Raw genomic sequence first — 17,874 nt, forward strand, 5'->3', positions numbered from 1 at the left:
GTTGCTGGTGTAACGTACCGGCCGTCATTACATCCCGGATTCTATTTTTTTTATCTTTCCCCAACAGTCAGCCTTTCCGAATGACAACAATGAAACAATTTTTTCCACTAATTTATTAACATTAAAGTTTTTTTTATTTTACACTGCTCAAATTTTTAAACAGTTAAACGATTAAACATGAACAATTTTTTTAGAGTTTTAGCTTTAGTAAATATTGCATATCGAAATTAGTTTGGTCTCACCGATCTGTCTGAGGAAGTTCATTGCACCTATGCGTCGGCTTCACTAACTGCATGGACGTCACCGGCCAGTATTCCAAGTAGTCGAGTCCCGAGATGATGTCTGCTCAGCATTTCACATGATGGATGTTCTATGACGGCATCAGCACTGCTCCGCTGTCCCCTTCGGTTTCCCTTCTCCAGATGAGTTGCACTGGACCAGGTTTCGGTGAAGAGTCGATGTCTCGCAGAGAAAGCTAATTCTCCATCTCTCGTCTTCCCACAGCTGCTAGGTATAAGAGCCCCTAGGTCGTAGATTCACCAGAACACAAAGACGTACTCTGCACAAGACGAGACGCCTTGCTAAGTGCTGAACTTGTATGTTTGTTTAGATATGCCCTTTTTTCTGCACAGTGGTAGCTCTTAAAGAATCTCTTATTGGTTCCTTCTTTCCAGGAACCAATCCGACAGCAGAATCAGCCTGTAAAAACTTAACTGAACAGTAAACCTCATTTACATATCATACAAAATAAAACACTATTTTTAACTTTTGACATATGGAAGTTGACAACATAGAAAAGGTAAACATTGAAGACCTGGCCAGGGTCCGCAACAATAGGCCTATTGCACATTGAAATTCTCATGAAATTATTGACTGTGAAGTGGCCCGCGACCCACAGACGGTATGAAGGTAAAAAAACATTGTACATTATTCTTTTATAATTACATTGCAAAACATTTATCACAATTTGATATTGCACATTAATATTTTCATTTTACGAAGTTAGGTGATGATCCCGCGCGGGAACCCCGCCCGTGATCCATCAGCAACTGGAGGGCCCCTCATGTTATACTGGTTTCTCTTCAACGGCAGCGTCACTCACCAGCTTCCTCAACTTGTTCTGCTTCTTCTTTGTAGCTGCTTTCCACATTATTTCACCAGATGATTCCAGCATTTTTTCGACGGTGGTGATATCTATAGTTATGGGAGCTAGCTTTTTAGGGTATAACTATAATATTTGAAACAGGATATTAGGCAATATAAAAAATATTTATTTACAATATTAATAAAGGTAAAATGAAACAGGATTTGGACAAGAGCAGGGACATGTGCAAAGATGGAACTGGCTAATGTAAACAACAAATGCTCTCTGGCCAGACGGCCTTGACTTTGGATTTTTATGGTGTTGCCACACGAAGAAAAATTATATTTTTTAAGTGCAGGGAAGACACTACATTACTCCCCCTCTAGTGAACAGAAGAGAGCGATATGTAACGAGAAAGTGGTTTGATGGGTCTTCCGGAACGAGTCTGTTGTTGAGGCTTCGATTCACCAGTCTCTCCCGAAGTCTTTACTGTCATGTTAAATGGAACCCTTTTCTTCGTATGAGGAGGTTGTGAAGACTCCAGATAAGGCTTGATTGTCGTTAGGATTTCCAGTGACTTGAGATGAGTTGAGGTTAATTTCATGAGGTGAAACACTGTTTTTGTGAAGATTTTTTTTTACTGAGAGTAATATTGCTCTGTCCTTTTGATGACTTTGTATTAACCTTCGTATGGAGCTTGAAATGGTTTTCAATGGTTTGAAAATTTATATTATTTTAAAATAATTTTTTACATGATGGCCACGAAAGCCTTTTTTGTTTCAATTTTTTAAGGTTTTAATCTCAAGGTTTTTAAAAACTCCATAACCAAACTTAAAACCTTTCATCATGACCTATGAGAATATTCTCAAAGTAAAAGTTGTCATTGGGGGTGATTATACCAAATATTGTTTTATTGTAAATGTTCAGGTAATGAAAAATTATTTATATTTCACAATATAAGCAAAATTTATACTTAGCCTGATGATGCAAAGGCTACAGACAGAGGCTACACAAAGTAGCATGGAAAGATGTATGCTAGGCATCACAAGGAGAGAGAAAACAGATCACGTGGATAAGGAACCACACAAAGGTGTATGATATCATGGAAAGAATTAAACGTTGAAATGGAAATGGGCTGGACATATTGCAAGAAAACAGGACAACAGATGGACCATAAGTGTTCTAGATTATTGGTACCACCCTGGTGTTAAATGTCCGAGAAGGCATCCCCATGCAAGATGGATTGACGAGATCAGGAAAGTAGCTGGAGTTAACTGGATGGCTAAAGCATCCGACAGAGCAGAATGGAAAAATTTAGAGGAGACCTTCATCCAACAGTGGTTTGAAAATGGTTGATGATGATGAAAGAAAATTAGTAAAAAAATTTTAATTATTCAAAAGAAAAATGAATATTCTCGATTATTCTCCAATTTTTACATCCAGGAGAATATTCTCATCTCACATTTCTAGCCATGACATTCAGATTCGCGTAATCACAAGTTTTGAGAATTTTATTGGTCATGTTGCCAAATTTTGACAATGATTCCGAGCTCACAGACAAAATTGTTTGCGCATGCTGTGGCAAGAGCTTCAACCATAGAGATTTGAGAATGACAAGATCTTAGAACTAAACCCACACTATGTAGCCGAAACACAGTGTTCCTTAGGTAAATATCAAAAGAAAACACAGAACTAACAGACTTACAAACTCAAATTGTGGCACTAACTGAGCAAGTACAACGTCTCTCACGAGATAGACAGAGTGGGCCAAGAAGCTATAGTTGTGACCATTCATACAACAGATGGCGATCACAGAGCCCGAGACGAGCGCTACCAGAAGGTATATGCTGGTATCATTTCAATTTTTCTGATAAAGCCTATATAAATGCTAGCAACCATGTAACTAAACCGGAAATCACATGTGGCGGAGTGTGATTTCAAATTCAATTCCTCTAGCCGCCTATTCATTCATGACCCAACTTCACATCGTCATTATTTAATTGACAGCGGTAGTGATGTTTGCGTTTTGCCCTACAACTCAGTTATGTCATTTGTAGCACCATCATCCTTAACATTACATTCTGCTAACAACAGCCCCATCAAAACATTTGGCACCAAGATCATTTCAGTCCAGCCTCAATTTACGACTTGAATTCCGGTGGCCATTCACCATAGCTAACGTTAGCAAACCTATCATAGGTGCTTATTTTTTGAAACATTATGGATTTTTGATTGATTTGAAAAATTTTTTGCCTCAGGGATCCTTTAACTAGATTATCTAGCAAATGCTCTACTACCAACAGTCCAGAGATGAGCATTACACTTATAGCCACTGATGAAAAGTTCAAGAACATTTTCTACAGATACAAAGAAATCCTCTGTCCATATTCAAAGAGACAACCTTTTTTTGCTTTTCCCCGGTATTTAAATCCCAAGCAGCTGGAAGTCGCAAAAAGAGACTTTCAGATTATGCTTGAACAAGGAATTTGTAGACCCAGTAAATCTAATTGGCCTAATCCTCTTCATATGGTTCCAAAACCTAATGGAGATTTTCGTCCTATTGGTGACTATCATGCTTTAAATGAACAAACACAAAAGGACAGCTATCCACTACCTCACATACAAGATTTTTCCCAGACATTATTTGGCAAAAACATCTTCTCAAAAATTGATTTGACCAGGGCATATCATCAAATACTTGTTCATCCAGATGACGTGCCCAAGATGGCCATTACAACACCATTTGGTCTTTTTGAGTTTTTATAGATGCCCTTTGGACTACCCTGCACTGCTCAGACATTCCAACGTTTTATACACAAAGTTTTGTATGGCTTCGATTTTTATTTCGCTTACCTCAACGATAGTCTAATCAGCAGCTGCTGAGAAGATGAGCATGTCAAACATCTTGACATGGTGTGTAAACGACTCTCTGAGTATGGTATCAACATTAATTTAAACAATCATATTCTGGGAGCCAAAGAACTTTCTTGGGCTACAAAGGTATCAAACCTCTCCCTTCAAGGAATCAAAACCTTGAAGCCATTCTGAAATTTGAGCGTCCAAAAAAATTTCCGTTCTAAGACGATATTTAGGCTTATTAAATTATTACTGTCGCAACATTCCACATACAGCATTTTCTCAAGCATTATTTCGTACATATTGTTACAAAGGGTAGAATTTGAAGAGACTGTGGACGCATGCAAGGTTCACGTGGCATGTGATTGTGATAATAGAAGAACAAGATTCTAAATGGACTCGGACAGTAGAATTCGAAGGGAGAAGACGTTTGGAAGGCTGCTCTAGTGTTAGCAGTACTTTTCTTTCATGTAAATAAAGGCGATTATTTGTTCTCGAATTCTCGTTCCTGTGAGTGTCTGGCTATATTCAATTCCTCTGCAAAGAACCCTGGAGAGATCCGTGCATCGAGATAAATCTGGTGACTAGAGGTTTGATGAGTGACCCGGAGGCGCTGTTTGACGTAACAAAACTGGTGTCAGAAGCACGACGCTGCAAGGACTTGAATGGTCAAGATAAGAAGTATGAGATGTGAGAACAGTTCAAGCAGCTGAGGGAGATGGTGGTCCAGATGAATGTTAGCACGGAGTCCAGTATCGCCGCCTTCGAGGAGGATATTGCCGACTGGAAACGAGACAGAGCCATGAAGAAGCGTAGATTGTACGTAGAAGGCAAAATTAAGTTTGCATGCCGGATGGGCAACGACCTTTCATCCAACGTCAGAATCAGACTCCTGTATGTACCACCGGCATTGACCCTACAGCTAGTCACGGGAGAGAAGGTGATTGTGCGTGGAAAGTTGGAAGTCTCAGCGTGGTTGGTGGTGTCACTCACCTATCGTCATGCCATCTTCGCAGCCGACATCCAGGACTCGTGCTTTCTCGGACTAGACTTCCTGAAGACGCATGGATGCTCTTTGGACACTCCGAGTGACCAGTTTCGTGCAATGAAAGAACAAAACGTCATCCTACTTAGAGGTTGTCATGATGAAGTCCTTCAGCGGAAAGTGATGGCTGTTCCAGAAGCAGGAATCCCCGACAGGAGTATGGACGATGGCAGGATTGGAGCTGTTCTCTTGAGAAGGCTGGGTAGCTGTAAAAGGAGGATCCAGCATTGTGAGGGAGCATTGCAGAGAGATGCCGAAGGAGACAATGCCCATCGAGGAGACCATGCCCACGGAACTGCCGTCGTTGTCTCTAGGTAGAAAGGAAATACAGGTCTGTAGAACCTATTGTGAGGCAGCTACAGTCTCAGGACTTCAGTGACGATCCTTGGAGTGACTAGAACACTCGAAAGGTACAACTGGAAGATCCGATGTACGAGTGGTCATACACTGGAAAGAATCCCCTAGGAACAGACCAGGGTGGCAAGACGTTGTTTCTTCCAGTCAAACCACAAAGAGTTCTGGGACATCATCTCCAGAGCCCTCTGGGACTCCTTGGAGATGAGGAACGGCATGCTCTACCACAGTTGGGAGTCAGAGGGCTGGAAAGACTTTGAAGGCCGCGTGGAAGAAGTTTTGAAAGGGTCACACGGAAGTACGACTGATGGACATTTCGGCATCACCATAATGCTATAAAGGATTTGTGTGTGGTACTATTGGAGCAAGTTCAAGACCAATGTGGAGAAGTGGTGTGAGAACTGTGACACCTGTGCCGCCTGGAAAACACCTCCAAAGTGGACTTGTGCCCGACTTCAACGCTACAATGTTGGTGCACCGTTCGAGAGAATCGCCTTGGACATTCTAGGACTGTTACCTGGAACCCACGATGGTAGCAAGTTTATACTTGTGGTGATGGACGGTTTCACCAAGTGGACGGAAGCATTTCCCATTCCTGATGAGGAGTCAGAGACTCTAGCACAAGTGTTGGTGTAGAATTAGGTGTCTCGATTTGGAGTCCCCATGCTGATCTATTCCAATCAGGGACAAAACTTTACGTCAGCAGTGTTCCTTGGGATATGCAAACTTCTGGGAATGGAAAAGACGTGTTCTACTCCGCTTCATCCGGAATTCGATGGGATGGTGGAGAGATTCAACAGGACCCTTCTGAATCACCTTTCGTTGTTCGTGTTGAAATACCAACAAGATTGGGACTCGAAGTTACTGCTGCTCTTGCTGGCCTTTAGGAGTGCCGTCAACGAGGGCAGTGGGTTCTCACCGTCACAGATGCTCATGGGATGGGATCTTTGGCTGTCGAGTGACCTGCAGTTTGGGCGACCCCAAGATGCTCCTCTTCATATGGAAGAAAACGTTAAGGAATTCCAGGAGCACCTTGAGGATGTACATCAAATCGCCAGAGACAGTATCGACATCGGCTTCAAGAAGATGAGGGTTTGCTACGTGGTACCCAAAGTGCCGGAAAGGAGGGTGTCCGAAAGTCCACACTTCATTGAAAGGACGTTACCGTGTCAGGAAGAAATGGTGTCCATCGCGGTGCAACGTAACAACATTTACAAGGCACAAAAAAGTCTGATAAAACTAAAATAATTGGGGCAGTCTTCAGAAGCTTTTGAAGAATCCAAACACCAATTAGCCGAGGGGACCCTACTCCACCATCCTTCTCTAGGGTCGGAGTTGGCATTATATGTTGATGCATCTGATTTTGCCGTAGACACTCATCCTCATTCAACTCATTTCAACAAGCTTTAGGTTTCTTTACTCAGCTTATGACCAAGAGTTGCTAGCTGCCTATGTGCCGATCTAACACTTTTGTTTCGTATTAGAAATGCATAATTTTTTCCAAGCTAACATCAATGTTGGAGATATGGTTGTGATGAAAGAAGAAATCCTCGCAAGTTGTAAATGGATTTTGGGAAGAGTCGTGGAGAGGTTTTCTATGTTAGGGATAATAAAGTAAGAATTGTAAATGTAAAAACAATGAATGGAATATTCAAAAGATCAATATTTAAAATGGTGGTGTTGCCATTAGAAAGGTCTCAATAGAAAAAAAAATCATTAGGTTTCCACGTAGAAATTTGTTATAATTGTATAATATTTGTATGTATATAGTGCATTTGTATTTTATACAATTAATTTTTATTTCACAAATATATCTACACTGCATTGAACTCTGTTTATATGTGAATTTCGATTAGGTATTTAAGCTTCTATATTTTTGTATTGTATTTATTGAAATTAATATTTGAATGCTGGCGATATGTTAGGCCCTCTACATCAAACTATGTGAGTTGACTGTAATTTTATATGGCAATTACAGTGAGCCTGTTTCTGTGACAGTCCTATGGAAAAAGAACGAAATAAGTCGTTAACAGGAAAGGGGATGAGCAGTAGGCTCTCCCTTTAAAAAATTTAAGTCAGTACTATAGGAGTACGTGTGTGTTATATTTTGGGTGATTGAATCTGATTAGTGCACAGTAGTAGCAATTTAGGTTATATTTAACTGAGCTATTGAACAGATACCATTCATTAAACTAGAGTATTTTTCATGTATTGGTTATCACAAATATTGAATATTGCAAATGTTTTTATATGAATTTGTTATATTCGAGCTTATGCATCTATGAATGGAGGCTGAGGTCTGCTTGAACCACCTCCTGCCCATAATTTCCGTAAAACAATGCAATGTACCTTTCCTCTTCTGTGCTAAGTCCCGTATGTACGGGATGGATATGAGTAAATACCAAATGTTCAATAATAATAAAAATTAGATGTGATAGTGATTTTTTTAAGGTCATATTTGAAATCAGCAACCAAACAGTCAAACATAGCTAAAATTTTTACATGTTATAAAAACATAAAAGCAGTGTAATCTAAGTTAATCTACCTCTGAAATAATTTAGTTAACCACATCCAAAGGGTGTATTGCTGGAAATTTGCAGTTCAAAGATTCAGAGGAGAATTTCACTGATATTTCAGAAACCAGTCAGGTAAGGGTAAAAACTTTTTTATGTTTTTATTATTCTGTTATTTTCATTTATAAATTTTTTTTTTTTGGCAAATAGAAAAATTATTTTATTGTTACTATTCTTTATATTGTTTAATTCTTGTATGTGATCAACAATATATCTGACATGAACTGGTCGAATTCATTCCAGGGACATCAACTCCCGAGTGATATTAATGGGATTGTGGGTATCCTTTATTGTGTTTATCTGGCAACATGTATGCAAATAATATTTAATTATGAACTGTGTGGAACAGGTTGGGCTATAGTACTTTGTAACAGAATTCCGTTAAACAGCACCTAGGTATAAAATTGAATGTATCATGGACACTCTCATATCTCATTATTTTGCTGAATTGAGAACATATGCTTTTATTACACTGTTATACAGTTGGTGCCTGGAAATTCTTGACACTTATCCATTGCTGAATTTTTTTTGTTTAATTAGGCTTCAGTTTGAATTGTTAAATTTTTAATTCATGTTTAATTTTACTTTTCTGGCTGATTTAGATAGCTTGCATTGATGAATTGGGTAATTTGATGTTTTTATAATTTAAAAAAGTTTTGAAGTCACTCACCTTGAACTAATAGTTTGACTGCAACTACTTATGTCACGTACATGCACCTTGTACACATTCTTTTCTGCAAAATTTCAAACCAATTGGTACATGCCGAAATGTGTGGTATTAGTATATGTGTATCCCCTAAAATATTCATGTTGTCAGAGTTGTGCTTGTTTTGTTGAAAATGGGAAATTCTTGGGTTTTTTCATTTTGTTACACAGCTGTATTGTAACTTACAAAACTGGTACAGGGTAATTTTTGAATGCCTGTTGAGCATTTTTCAAATTGGAATCATACCTCTACGAAAGGTGGTTGATAAGATCATAGCTTTGTTAGCACTTACAGGATACTTACCCTGTATACTGGCAGTATTAAAAGAGCAAAAAGCCATATGCTGTAGTATACATTAGGGTGGGTCGAAAAAAATAAAGTTTTTATTTTCAAATCCCTATAGTGCGGAAAAGTTGCCTCCCTTAATAATAAAAAAAACGATTTCACTTATAACCATTGGATATATTGCAAAAAAAAGGTAAAGGAATTGCATGCGCCAAGCTGCTATATCCAAATGAAATAGGTGAAATGACCTTCAGTGACTTCACGAGCTTCGTGCTGAGGCCTTCTATAGGTGGTGTTAGTTTCACCCCACACCCTACCCAAACAACCATCCAAAGTAGGCATGTGTGTATGTGTGTGTAATTTACATTATATTTCAAAACTAGTCACCAAAACTGACATGTTCAAAATCTGACTTTTGGGAGAAATCAGGCATAACTTATCTTGATAATAGCGTACATCTGATGTACATCTCTAGCTTCATGTGTACATACTTTATATGAAGCCTCAATAACCCATTTGATACATCTCTCGATTGTCAGGAAAACTTTTTGATGCCTCTGGTGTGGTTAGTATTGAAATTTATGAATGATATAATATCACATACTTCCCGTAGCATTTGGTGAGGATACAACAGGCAAGTATTCCAGTAAATAATTTCAGTGTAATCGGTAGCTTCAAAGTATGCAGGGGTGGGAACTTTGCGCCAATTGCGCCGCACTGCGCCAAAAGTAATATCTTGCGCCACCCTGCTCCAATAGCGTATTTTCGCATTTTTCTGCGCCAAATAGCGAATTTCGCTTCAGTATGCCCGGAATTTCGGAAAGGACGCCAAAAGTTTTTTTGTTCCTGCTAGCCACGAAACGTTTCTTTACGAAAAGAGCGTGTTTTATTCCACTATACTTAAACTATCGGCCCCTGATCGGGCTTTCCATTGCGAAATCCCGATATTGTCCGTGATCGTGGAACTGAAGATGGTTTGCAGTGCCTTTCAGCTTTAAAGTGCAAATTCGAGTGTTTCCGTTTAAAAAAAAAAGTCGTCACTGGAAGCAGCAGAAATTACTGTAGTCGATTGTCATTGTGTTAAATCCCGATGTTTCGTGAAAAAAATTGTCATTCCGGGAGTAAAAAGCGCATGTCCGCCGAATTACGAATGTTAGTTTAGAAACTTTGGCGAATAACGAGTGTTAAATCGCCAATGTTGCCGAATAACGAGCGCTAAATCGACAATGTTGCCGAATAACGAGGGTTAAATCGCCAATGGTGCGGAATAACGAGCGTTAAATCGCCAAATAACGAGTGTCAGATCGCCAATCTCGCCAGATAATGAGTGCTGAATCGCCAAACATCGAGTTGATACTTCCGAAATTTTCTCCCATTTTGCAACAATTTCTTTCCAAGTATAAAAAAATTAAAAACTTATAAAATTTTTTTTAGCTCATTTGAAGTGCTGCTGTTCAAGGCAGCAAATAGTGCCCTCAGTAAGCAAAAATCATCCTAAATAGATGGGTGCAAAAAATTTTATGACAGCCGCTCTTTCAAACAAGGTGTCAAAAGCCTAAAACACCAAAAACAAAAATCAAGCTGATGAAGAGATGTTTCATAGCAAAAGACAGTGCAGTTTTATTTTGAAAAGGGTTGAGGGTTAACGAAAATATTCTTGTTAATTTCACTGCTCCAATTTATAAATATCTGCTCCGAATCCCACATTTTGCTGCTCCAAAATTGCTCTAAATCCAGAATTTGCTGCTCCGAATCCTGAATTTTGCTGCTCCAAAGCTGCTCCGAAATGGACTTAGTCACTTCCCACCCCTGAAGTATGTCATAGGTAGCATGAAGTGTAATATTTTTTCCTTTAGTGGCGAATTATTTTGCTTTTAAAGTTTGTCTATATCCAAGCTCTCTAGAATGTGTTCTCTGTCATCAACAATCACAGCCAACAATATTATTAAATTTTCAGGGTGTGCAATGAACACATTGCATTCAATTACTGGATTAACATCTTTAAGTAGGTCATCAAATAAATCCTGCAATGTTTGAACTGCTGGAATGAAGTAATCTCAGTAGGATTTGCTAACTTATGTAAGTGTTGTATTTTTAAGAAATGGTGGAGCCAAAAACGGAATTGTATTGATCAGCATATTGTAGGAAAATAGCATACTTTAATGTGACAAAAAAACTATTACATAATATAATTAAATGTGGTTATACAGAGCGGATAAACATCGTGGCCCGGGAAGTAGAAAAGGTAAACAACAGAAGAAGGATGGCATTGACCACAGTTTTTAGTTTGTAGTTGTTGTAGTTTTTACAACAGTAAGCCTACAACTTTAGCACTCAATTGGCTGCATTTAGCCATCTAGAATGTGACAGACGACCAGGATCTCTAATTGGCAAATCCTCTGGACACTGTACGGACTTATTTGCTAATATGTCTAATAGATGCTGCTGGTCTTTGCTCAGCATCTTTCTGTCTACTTCTAGAATCAAACAATTTACAGATTTATACTCCATCACAGGGAGTTTTCACACCCAGTAAGCTGTTAACCAATGGGCCTAGAAAAAGATATTGTGCCCGTGGTTTGCACCATCTATATCTGTGGTTCCCAAACTCGAGGCACGAATGCGAGCTGATCACTCTGTTAAAAATTCTCGCCTCAGAGAGCAACAGGCACACAACAGAACAAATATTCAATCATTTCACTTCACTCACAATTTCAAATATAAATGGCAGCACTAAAAATTCTCGCACTACACTACGTATGCACTCTGTTTGGTACGCATACTTTGTTCCAGATTGTGTAACAAAGATAAGTTGGAAGAGATCTCGGCAATGGGATAAGTCCAGTGGCAGAGTTCTTCATTGATTTATTACATGATCTATGTGCGGAAAAATATAACGGAGAAGGGAGTTCGTTGAAATAGAGTGGAGTAAATATCCACTGTAATGGTCTTCTTACATGCAGTTCACATGTGCTCCAGTCCACTCAGTCAGTAGAGAGATGTGAATAATTTGTTACTGAGACCTCATCTAAAGGATGTGGACACGTTAGAAATAGGGGCGTAATGTGATAAGCCTCCTCATGGTGCACTCTAGGTAACACCAAATCTATCGCATGTCATTGTCTTCGCATATTTGTGCTCATATCATTCACTTTCAATAGCCCAGATTACATGTTTATTTCCACACATATTACAGTAACTGTCTTGCATCTCTGTTTGTCCTATTCATGTGCCTTGTCTTTTGTATACAACCCCTCATTGTAGGGAGGGTCTTCTCAGACATGCTTCTAGCATATGTCCTATCTGGTACACTGTCTACCCGCATGTTTGCCGCACGTAGAGACCTGTAAGGCTAGAGGCCTAAGACATAGGGATTTTAGTTAGCTTGATGCGCTAGCTTTGGCCTCGGATTCAGCCAAAACGGGAGGCCTGGATTAGCCCCGTCTGGTCGCTCAGGTTTATCCAGTGGCTGCAGGGGTTACATTACTGGGCAGGTAGAGGGGCCTGGGCTGTCCAGACTTTGTGAGGTTTCTTGGTGCTGCTTCACGTCGCTCTTGGATCTTGAACGCGTCTGCTCGCCTGCTTTGGTGGTGTATAGCTCTTACCTAACCTGGCATTGCTACTAACCTTCATTGGTTACGTGTGCACGTCCACTCGTAGGACTCCATGGTGGACATGGTCAGTAGGGCCGAACAAATTATCTCCGAAATGGAGAAAAACCAAAATGCACCAAAATGTCAATGAACTACTATGAGTGAAACAATTGTCACTGAACCTGCTCCTAGTGTCTCATTTTTCTTCCTGCATTCTTCTGACATTGATAAACAGCTGGCCAAAGTATCATTCTTAATATATAAAGCTCTCTATGGCACAATAGGCACATTAAAATCAGTGGATCCTCTTCACTCAGGAGACCAAACAATCCGAACTCATTCAAAAGCTCGCATCTCTTGGAAACATTCCCATAACAGTCAAAATCCATCCCAGCAAAAAAAAAGGAAAACAATCCAACAAAGAACTACTAACAGAAGAGCTGGCGTCTTAAGGCGTAACATCTGCCAAGCATATCATGAGCCGCAAAGATGGCAATCCAGCTCTATCACCTAATATAATCCTGACATTCTTATCACCAACATTGCCAAAAGATATCAAGATCATTTATTATAGCCTCAAAATCTGGCCATACCTAACCCTGTAAGATGCTTTAATTGCTAGAAATTTGGTCAGTCATGAATGGCATGCCAAAGTCAACCCACCTGCACAAAATGCAGTGAGAAGGACCATATTTTTCGGACAACTGCACTTTAACATCATTCAAGTACATCAGTTGTGGTGGTGATCACCCCGTATTCGACAGAAAATGTCCGAAATGGAACGAAGAAAAAGAGATCCAGAAGATCAAGGTTCTCAATAACATCTTGTATATCGAAGCAGGTCGTCACTTAACCAAGGTCCAATAATTGGTAAATCATATGCAAATATGCCAACTCAATCACCAACTAACAAGACTAACAATGTCACCAAAGTTTCTATTACAACTCAGACCGAACCAATAGTTAATGCATCTACTCAAAACTTCATCCAATCAACCATGCAATAGTTGTGGCTGCTGTTGCTCCACTGAATTCCGGAGGGAGTCTACCTCAGAAGAAGCAGCTGGAAAAGCATTCAAAATATCTACAGGTATACTAAACCCAAAATCAGTTCTGCAAATAAATCAAAGAAACAACTCAAGACGTGGTATTCCAAAATCGCCATACAGAGAGCACTGAAATATCCCACTGTTAAAAATGTCACTAATCGATGACACATTGATTGGTGACATGGATCTCGACAATCCTGTAGAATCCTGTACTACTTACCGGATTGACCACAAGATTGACTGGAATAAATTCAAAGGCTTGAACCATCTACTTCCATTTGAATTTTAAATTTATGGCTAACATAATTCAATGGAACATTCGTGGCCCATCCAATTACAAAGATCCCAAGGATTTGATCAATCGCTATCATCCTGTTTGCTTGGCACTCCAGGAAACTTCCATGAAGCCCTCAGAGACATGGAACATCAGGCGACACTCCCTGTTTCGTATTGATTACGATGACGGGAGTAGAGCTTACCGCAGTGTTGCTCTGCTGGTTCCACATCGCGTGTCGTCCTGCGTTTTACCGCCTGCGTACGAACCTGCAAGCTATCGTAGTAGAAATCTCTACAGGGCTAAGAATTACCATCCTTTCTATTTATTTGCCACAAAATGATACCATCTTACAAAGAGAGCTAGAACAAGGGCGTAGCGAGGCAGATGACTTGAAGTGTCTTCCCTCCCCCCTTCCAGAAATGTGAGAAAATGACCGAAAAAAGAGAAAAAGATGGCCAAATCCATTGTTCTGTCACTTTGGTCCCCCCCCCCCTCCGAACGAAATTTCTGGCTACGCCCCTGCCTGGTTCGCTCCATATGCGCGTATGGCAAGAATCTGTGCTTAGGCTGAACCGGGACTCGGAATGATGGTAGTTTCACTCATTTCCATGCCCCGTGAAATTAAATGAAGGAAATTATTGGGGTGGCTCAAATGACCTCAGCCCATAAGTTCCAGTGCCTATGAAGTGTGCCCAAGTGGCATGGTGGTACGATGCTCGTCTACCATCGTGAAGGTTGTTGTCTGGGTCCCGGGTTCGAACCCAAGGGAGGATATAGATAAGATGTTTTCCCTAAAGAACTCGAGGTGACCACCGATAGACAGCACCTTCACTTCCAACCCATCTCACTAATGGCAGTAAATTGGAATATAGCGATATGGCCATAGTTGGTGTTTGGTGAAATAGTACAACCCTAAGGATTTTGAAACATGAAAATTTGGACATATTTGTGGGAATTTCTCCGTCTATGAACAAATGACAGAAATATGGATTAGTTTACCTCATTCGAAATGAAATCCTCTACAAAATGCACATTATGAATTTTCAATAGCATGGAAAAAGTTTTTTTGCAAAATGACAGTACCGGCCGTTGCAATTTTAAAACATGAAAATTTGGACAGATTTATGGAAATTTCTCCGTCTATGAACGGACAGAAATATGGATTAGTTTACCTTATTCGAAATGAAATTCTCTACAGAATGCACATTATTAATTTTCAATAGGATGAAAAAGTTTTTTTTTTTAATTGACAGTACCGGCCCTTGGGATTTTGAAACATGAAAATTTGGACAGATTTGTGGAAATTTCTCCGTCTATGAACAAATAACCGAAATATGGATTAGTTTAACTCATTCGAAATGAAATTCTCTACAAAATACACATTATGAATTTTCAATAGCATGAAAAAAGTTTTTTTCAAAAATTGACAGTACAACCCTTAAGTGCCCGAGTGGCATAGTGGTAAGATGCTCGTCTACCATCGTTAACGTTGTTGTCAGGGTCCCGGGTTCGAACCCAAGGGAGTATATAGATAAGATATTTTCCCAAACGAACTCCAGGCGACCACCAATAGACAGCGCCTTCACTTCCAACGCATCTCACTAATGGCAGTAAATTGCAATATAGCGATATGGCCAGAGTTGGTGTTTGGTGAAGTAGTGCCTATGAAGTAAATTATCGTTCAAGTCGGGTCTCGTTTAGTATGTATGCAAAATTTGGCAAAGATCTTTCTAAAATTGTAGATTTGTATAGAGAACAAGCACACAGACAGATATAAAGAAAATCAATTTTATATGTAGACCAGCTATAATACCCGGCGCTGCCCGGGTTTTCTTTAATTAGGCTTTTTGGATCACGTGATATCTCTTTATTTGTTTGAGGGACATGCAAACTGTGTCTAAGTGAACGAATATGGCGACTCCCTGCGAAATAGACAAATCTAGATTTAAAGAAATATAGAAATGAATATATTTTTTTTTTCGCCTTTTTTAAGGGGTGCAAGGTATTTCGTCCCCCCCCCCTCCCCCTGAACTTCAAGTTATCCATCTGCTTATTTCTGCTTCAAAAAATGCTTAATTAAAGCCGTGAAATTTCTTCAATGTACTCTATGGGCCCATAACTAATTTTAAAATATCCTGAACTGTATGTGTGACTTCATGCTATTGAATACCAAAAGACAATACGGAGACCAATTTTCATGCTTGAGAAGATATAAATAAAAAGTTGAAACCAATGTGTTATTACATGGATATCCAACTCAAAAGTAGGTACGGCTAATTAGTTCATATTTAATTCCCTGGTCTTCGTATATCTCTAAACGAACTCAATATATATTTTAGAAATCGAGAATTCAATACAATTTTTAAAATTATTGATGTGACAGAAAACCCCACCAAAGAATCAGCAATTTTAACACTGATTTCTATGAGGATCACCCTTTTCCTGACCCTCAAAGCGATGCTAATGATGATTATGATGTCTATTCAAAAAGCCTCATTACTGAGAGTATTGAAAATGTGGAAAACCATTATACAGGCATAAACTATTATACATATACACATACTAACAGGATTAAAGAAGTTACAAATTATTGTAAAGGCATATACACATCTGAAACGCATTGCTAGAAACCACGGTAACCAAAGTAAACGTTCGGAAAGTGATTGTTGAGGCCGGAAAACCATTGTTGCTCGACAGTTTTTTGCCCATTTGAGGCATTTGCCCTGCTCTGACGAAATTTTAAAGTAGCCTATCATTCAAGTAGGGTCCCATTTAGTATATATGTAAAATTTGGCGACGATCGATCTAAAATTGTAGATTTGTATAGAGAACACACACACACAGACAGAAAATCAATTTTATATATATAGATTATAGTGGAATGCATATATTGTATGTCTTTTTAATCACATCATGATCTTTAGCAAAAATCTTTTATTTTCTAGCTGTTCTTTCACTTAACACATCTCAGATATTTCTTCCAGTGCGAAATTTATTCTTATAGTAGAGAAGGATGCAGTTTTTCAAACTTTAATTGACAGTAACTTCACCAAAACGCTTCACCCATGTATTATTATTACTGTGAGTATAAAATGTCCATTTCACATAACAATGATATCTGTATACCAACATAATATTATCAGGGCCAGTCTTAGACTTAGTGGTGCCCAGTGCAAAACCATTAGTCAGCCCCCCCCCCCCCAGGCGCAGATTCAGAGTGATGTGTCGGAGGAGGGAATTTTTGTTAGTAATTACTGTCCCATAAAATACGGGACAGATTCATTCTACGATATTATCAGACTCTTGGTGTGGTAATCGTCCCCATTGGCCCCTCCTCTTGGTTTGATATTAAGGGACAAAGAAGTCAAAAACTCTTTCTTTCTACAATGGGATTACTGGTATTTCACTTGTAAACAAGCATGAAAACCAACTTGTTTGATTTAAGAGATTTAAAATCATTAAAAAGCAAAACGTCACACATTTATGCAGGGTACTCATCACAAAGGATCTATCTTCATACTTATTGGAAATGAATTTAATGTTAAAATATGTGTAGTGCACGCATTACATACAAGCTAAACTGATAATAAAAGTAGTTAATTTGAAGTGATATTTCCGTATGATTTTTTTCATATTTATAAAACTCATGAATATCATTTGAAATTATCCCTTTCTGACCCAGTAAGGGGCAGGCAAACAGTAGCTAAAGCACCTGGCCCTGCAACTTGGGCAGCCCCGTAATTATTCTGAGGCGTTTGTAACTCCTTGTTTTTCTGAGCACAACGGTTTCAAGGAGACTCCAAGAAAACTCTCAGAGAAAGCATGCTACGCCCTTAGGGAAGGGGCAGGGCCGTCCTAAGAGCATCGTGAGCTCCTGGGCCAAGTGGTTTTTCTGAGGCCCGATCTAGTAAATTCTAGGAAGGTTTAACTAGATCTCATTTTCGTGAGGGCCTCTCTACTCTTGAGGCTCATGGACCATGCCCAGGTGCTTATAAACAATCCCTACATTTCTAACTACATTGTAGAAATTTAGCACATTGTGATTGGTCGAA

The 17,874-nt window shown here is 39.3% G+C and overlaps 1 protein-coding gene across 3 annotated transcripts in view; it reads left to right on the forward strand.

The window, feature by feature from the left end:
- Positions 1-17,874, forward strand: part of mei-W68 (meiotic W68) — a 152,749-nt gene that overhangs the window by 92,854 nt on the left and 42,021 nt on the right. For 2 of the 3 annotated variants that reach the window (XM_089248442.1, XM_089248440.1), the window contains exons 6-8: positions 7,901-7,987; positions 8,156-8,192; positions 16,794-16,903. In XM_089248442.1, coding sequence (XP_089104568.1) covers positions 7,901-7,987; positions 8,156-8,192; positions 16,794-16,903 — 234 coding nt within the window. The remainder of the gene's footprint in view (positions 1-7,900; positions 7,988-8,155; positions 8,193-16,793; positions 16,904-17,874) is intronic. The other variant, XM_089248441.1, reaches the window with a different exon arrangement.

This window comes from Pholcus phalangioides, unplaced genomic scaffold, assembly GCF_987345545.1.
Source record: "Pholcus phalangioides strain wild (caught in Gottingen) unplaced genomic scaffold, Ppha-v1.0 ptg000020l_1, whole genome shotgun sequence".
In the NCBI taxonomy this organism is placed as follows: Eukaryota; Metazoa; Arthropoda; class Arachnida; order Araneae; family Pholcidae; genus Pholcus; species Pholcus phalangioides.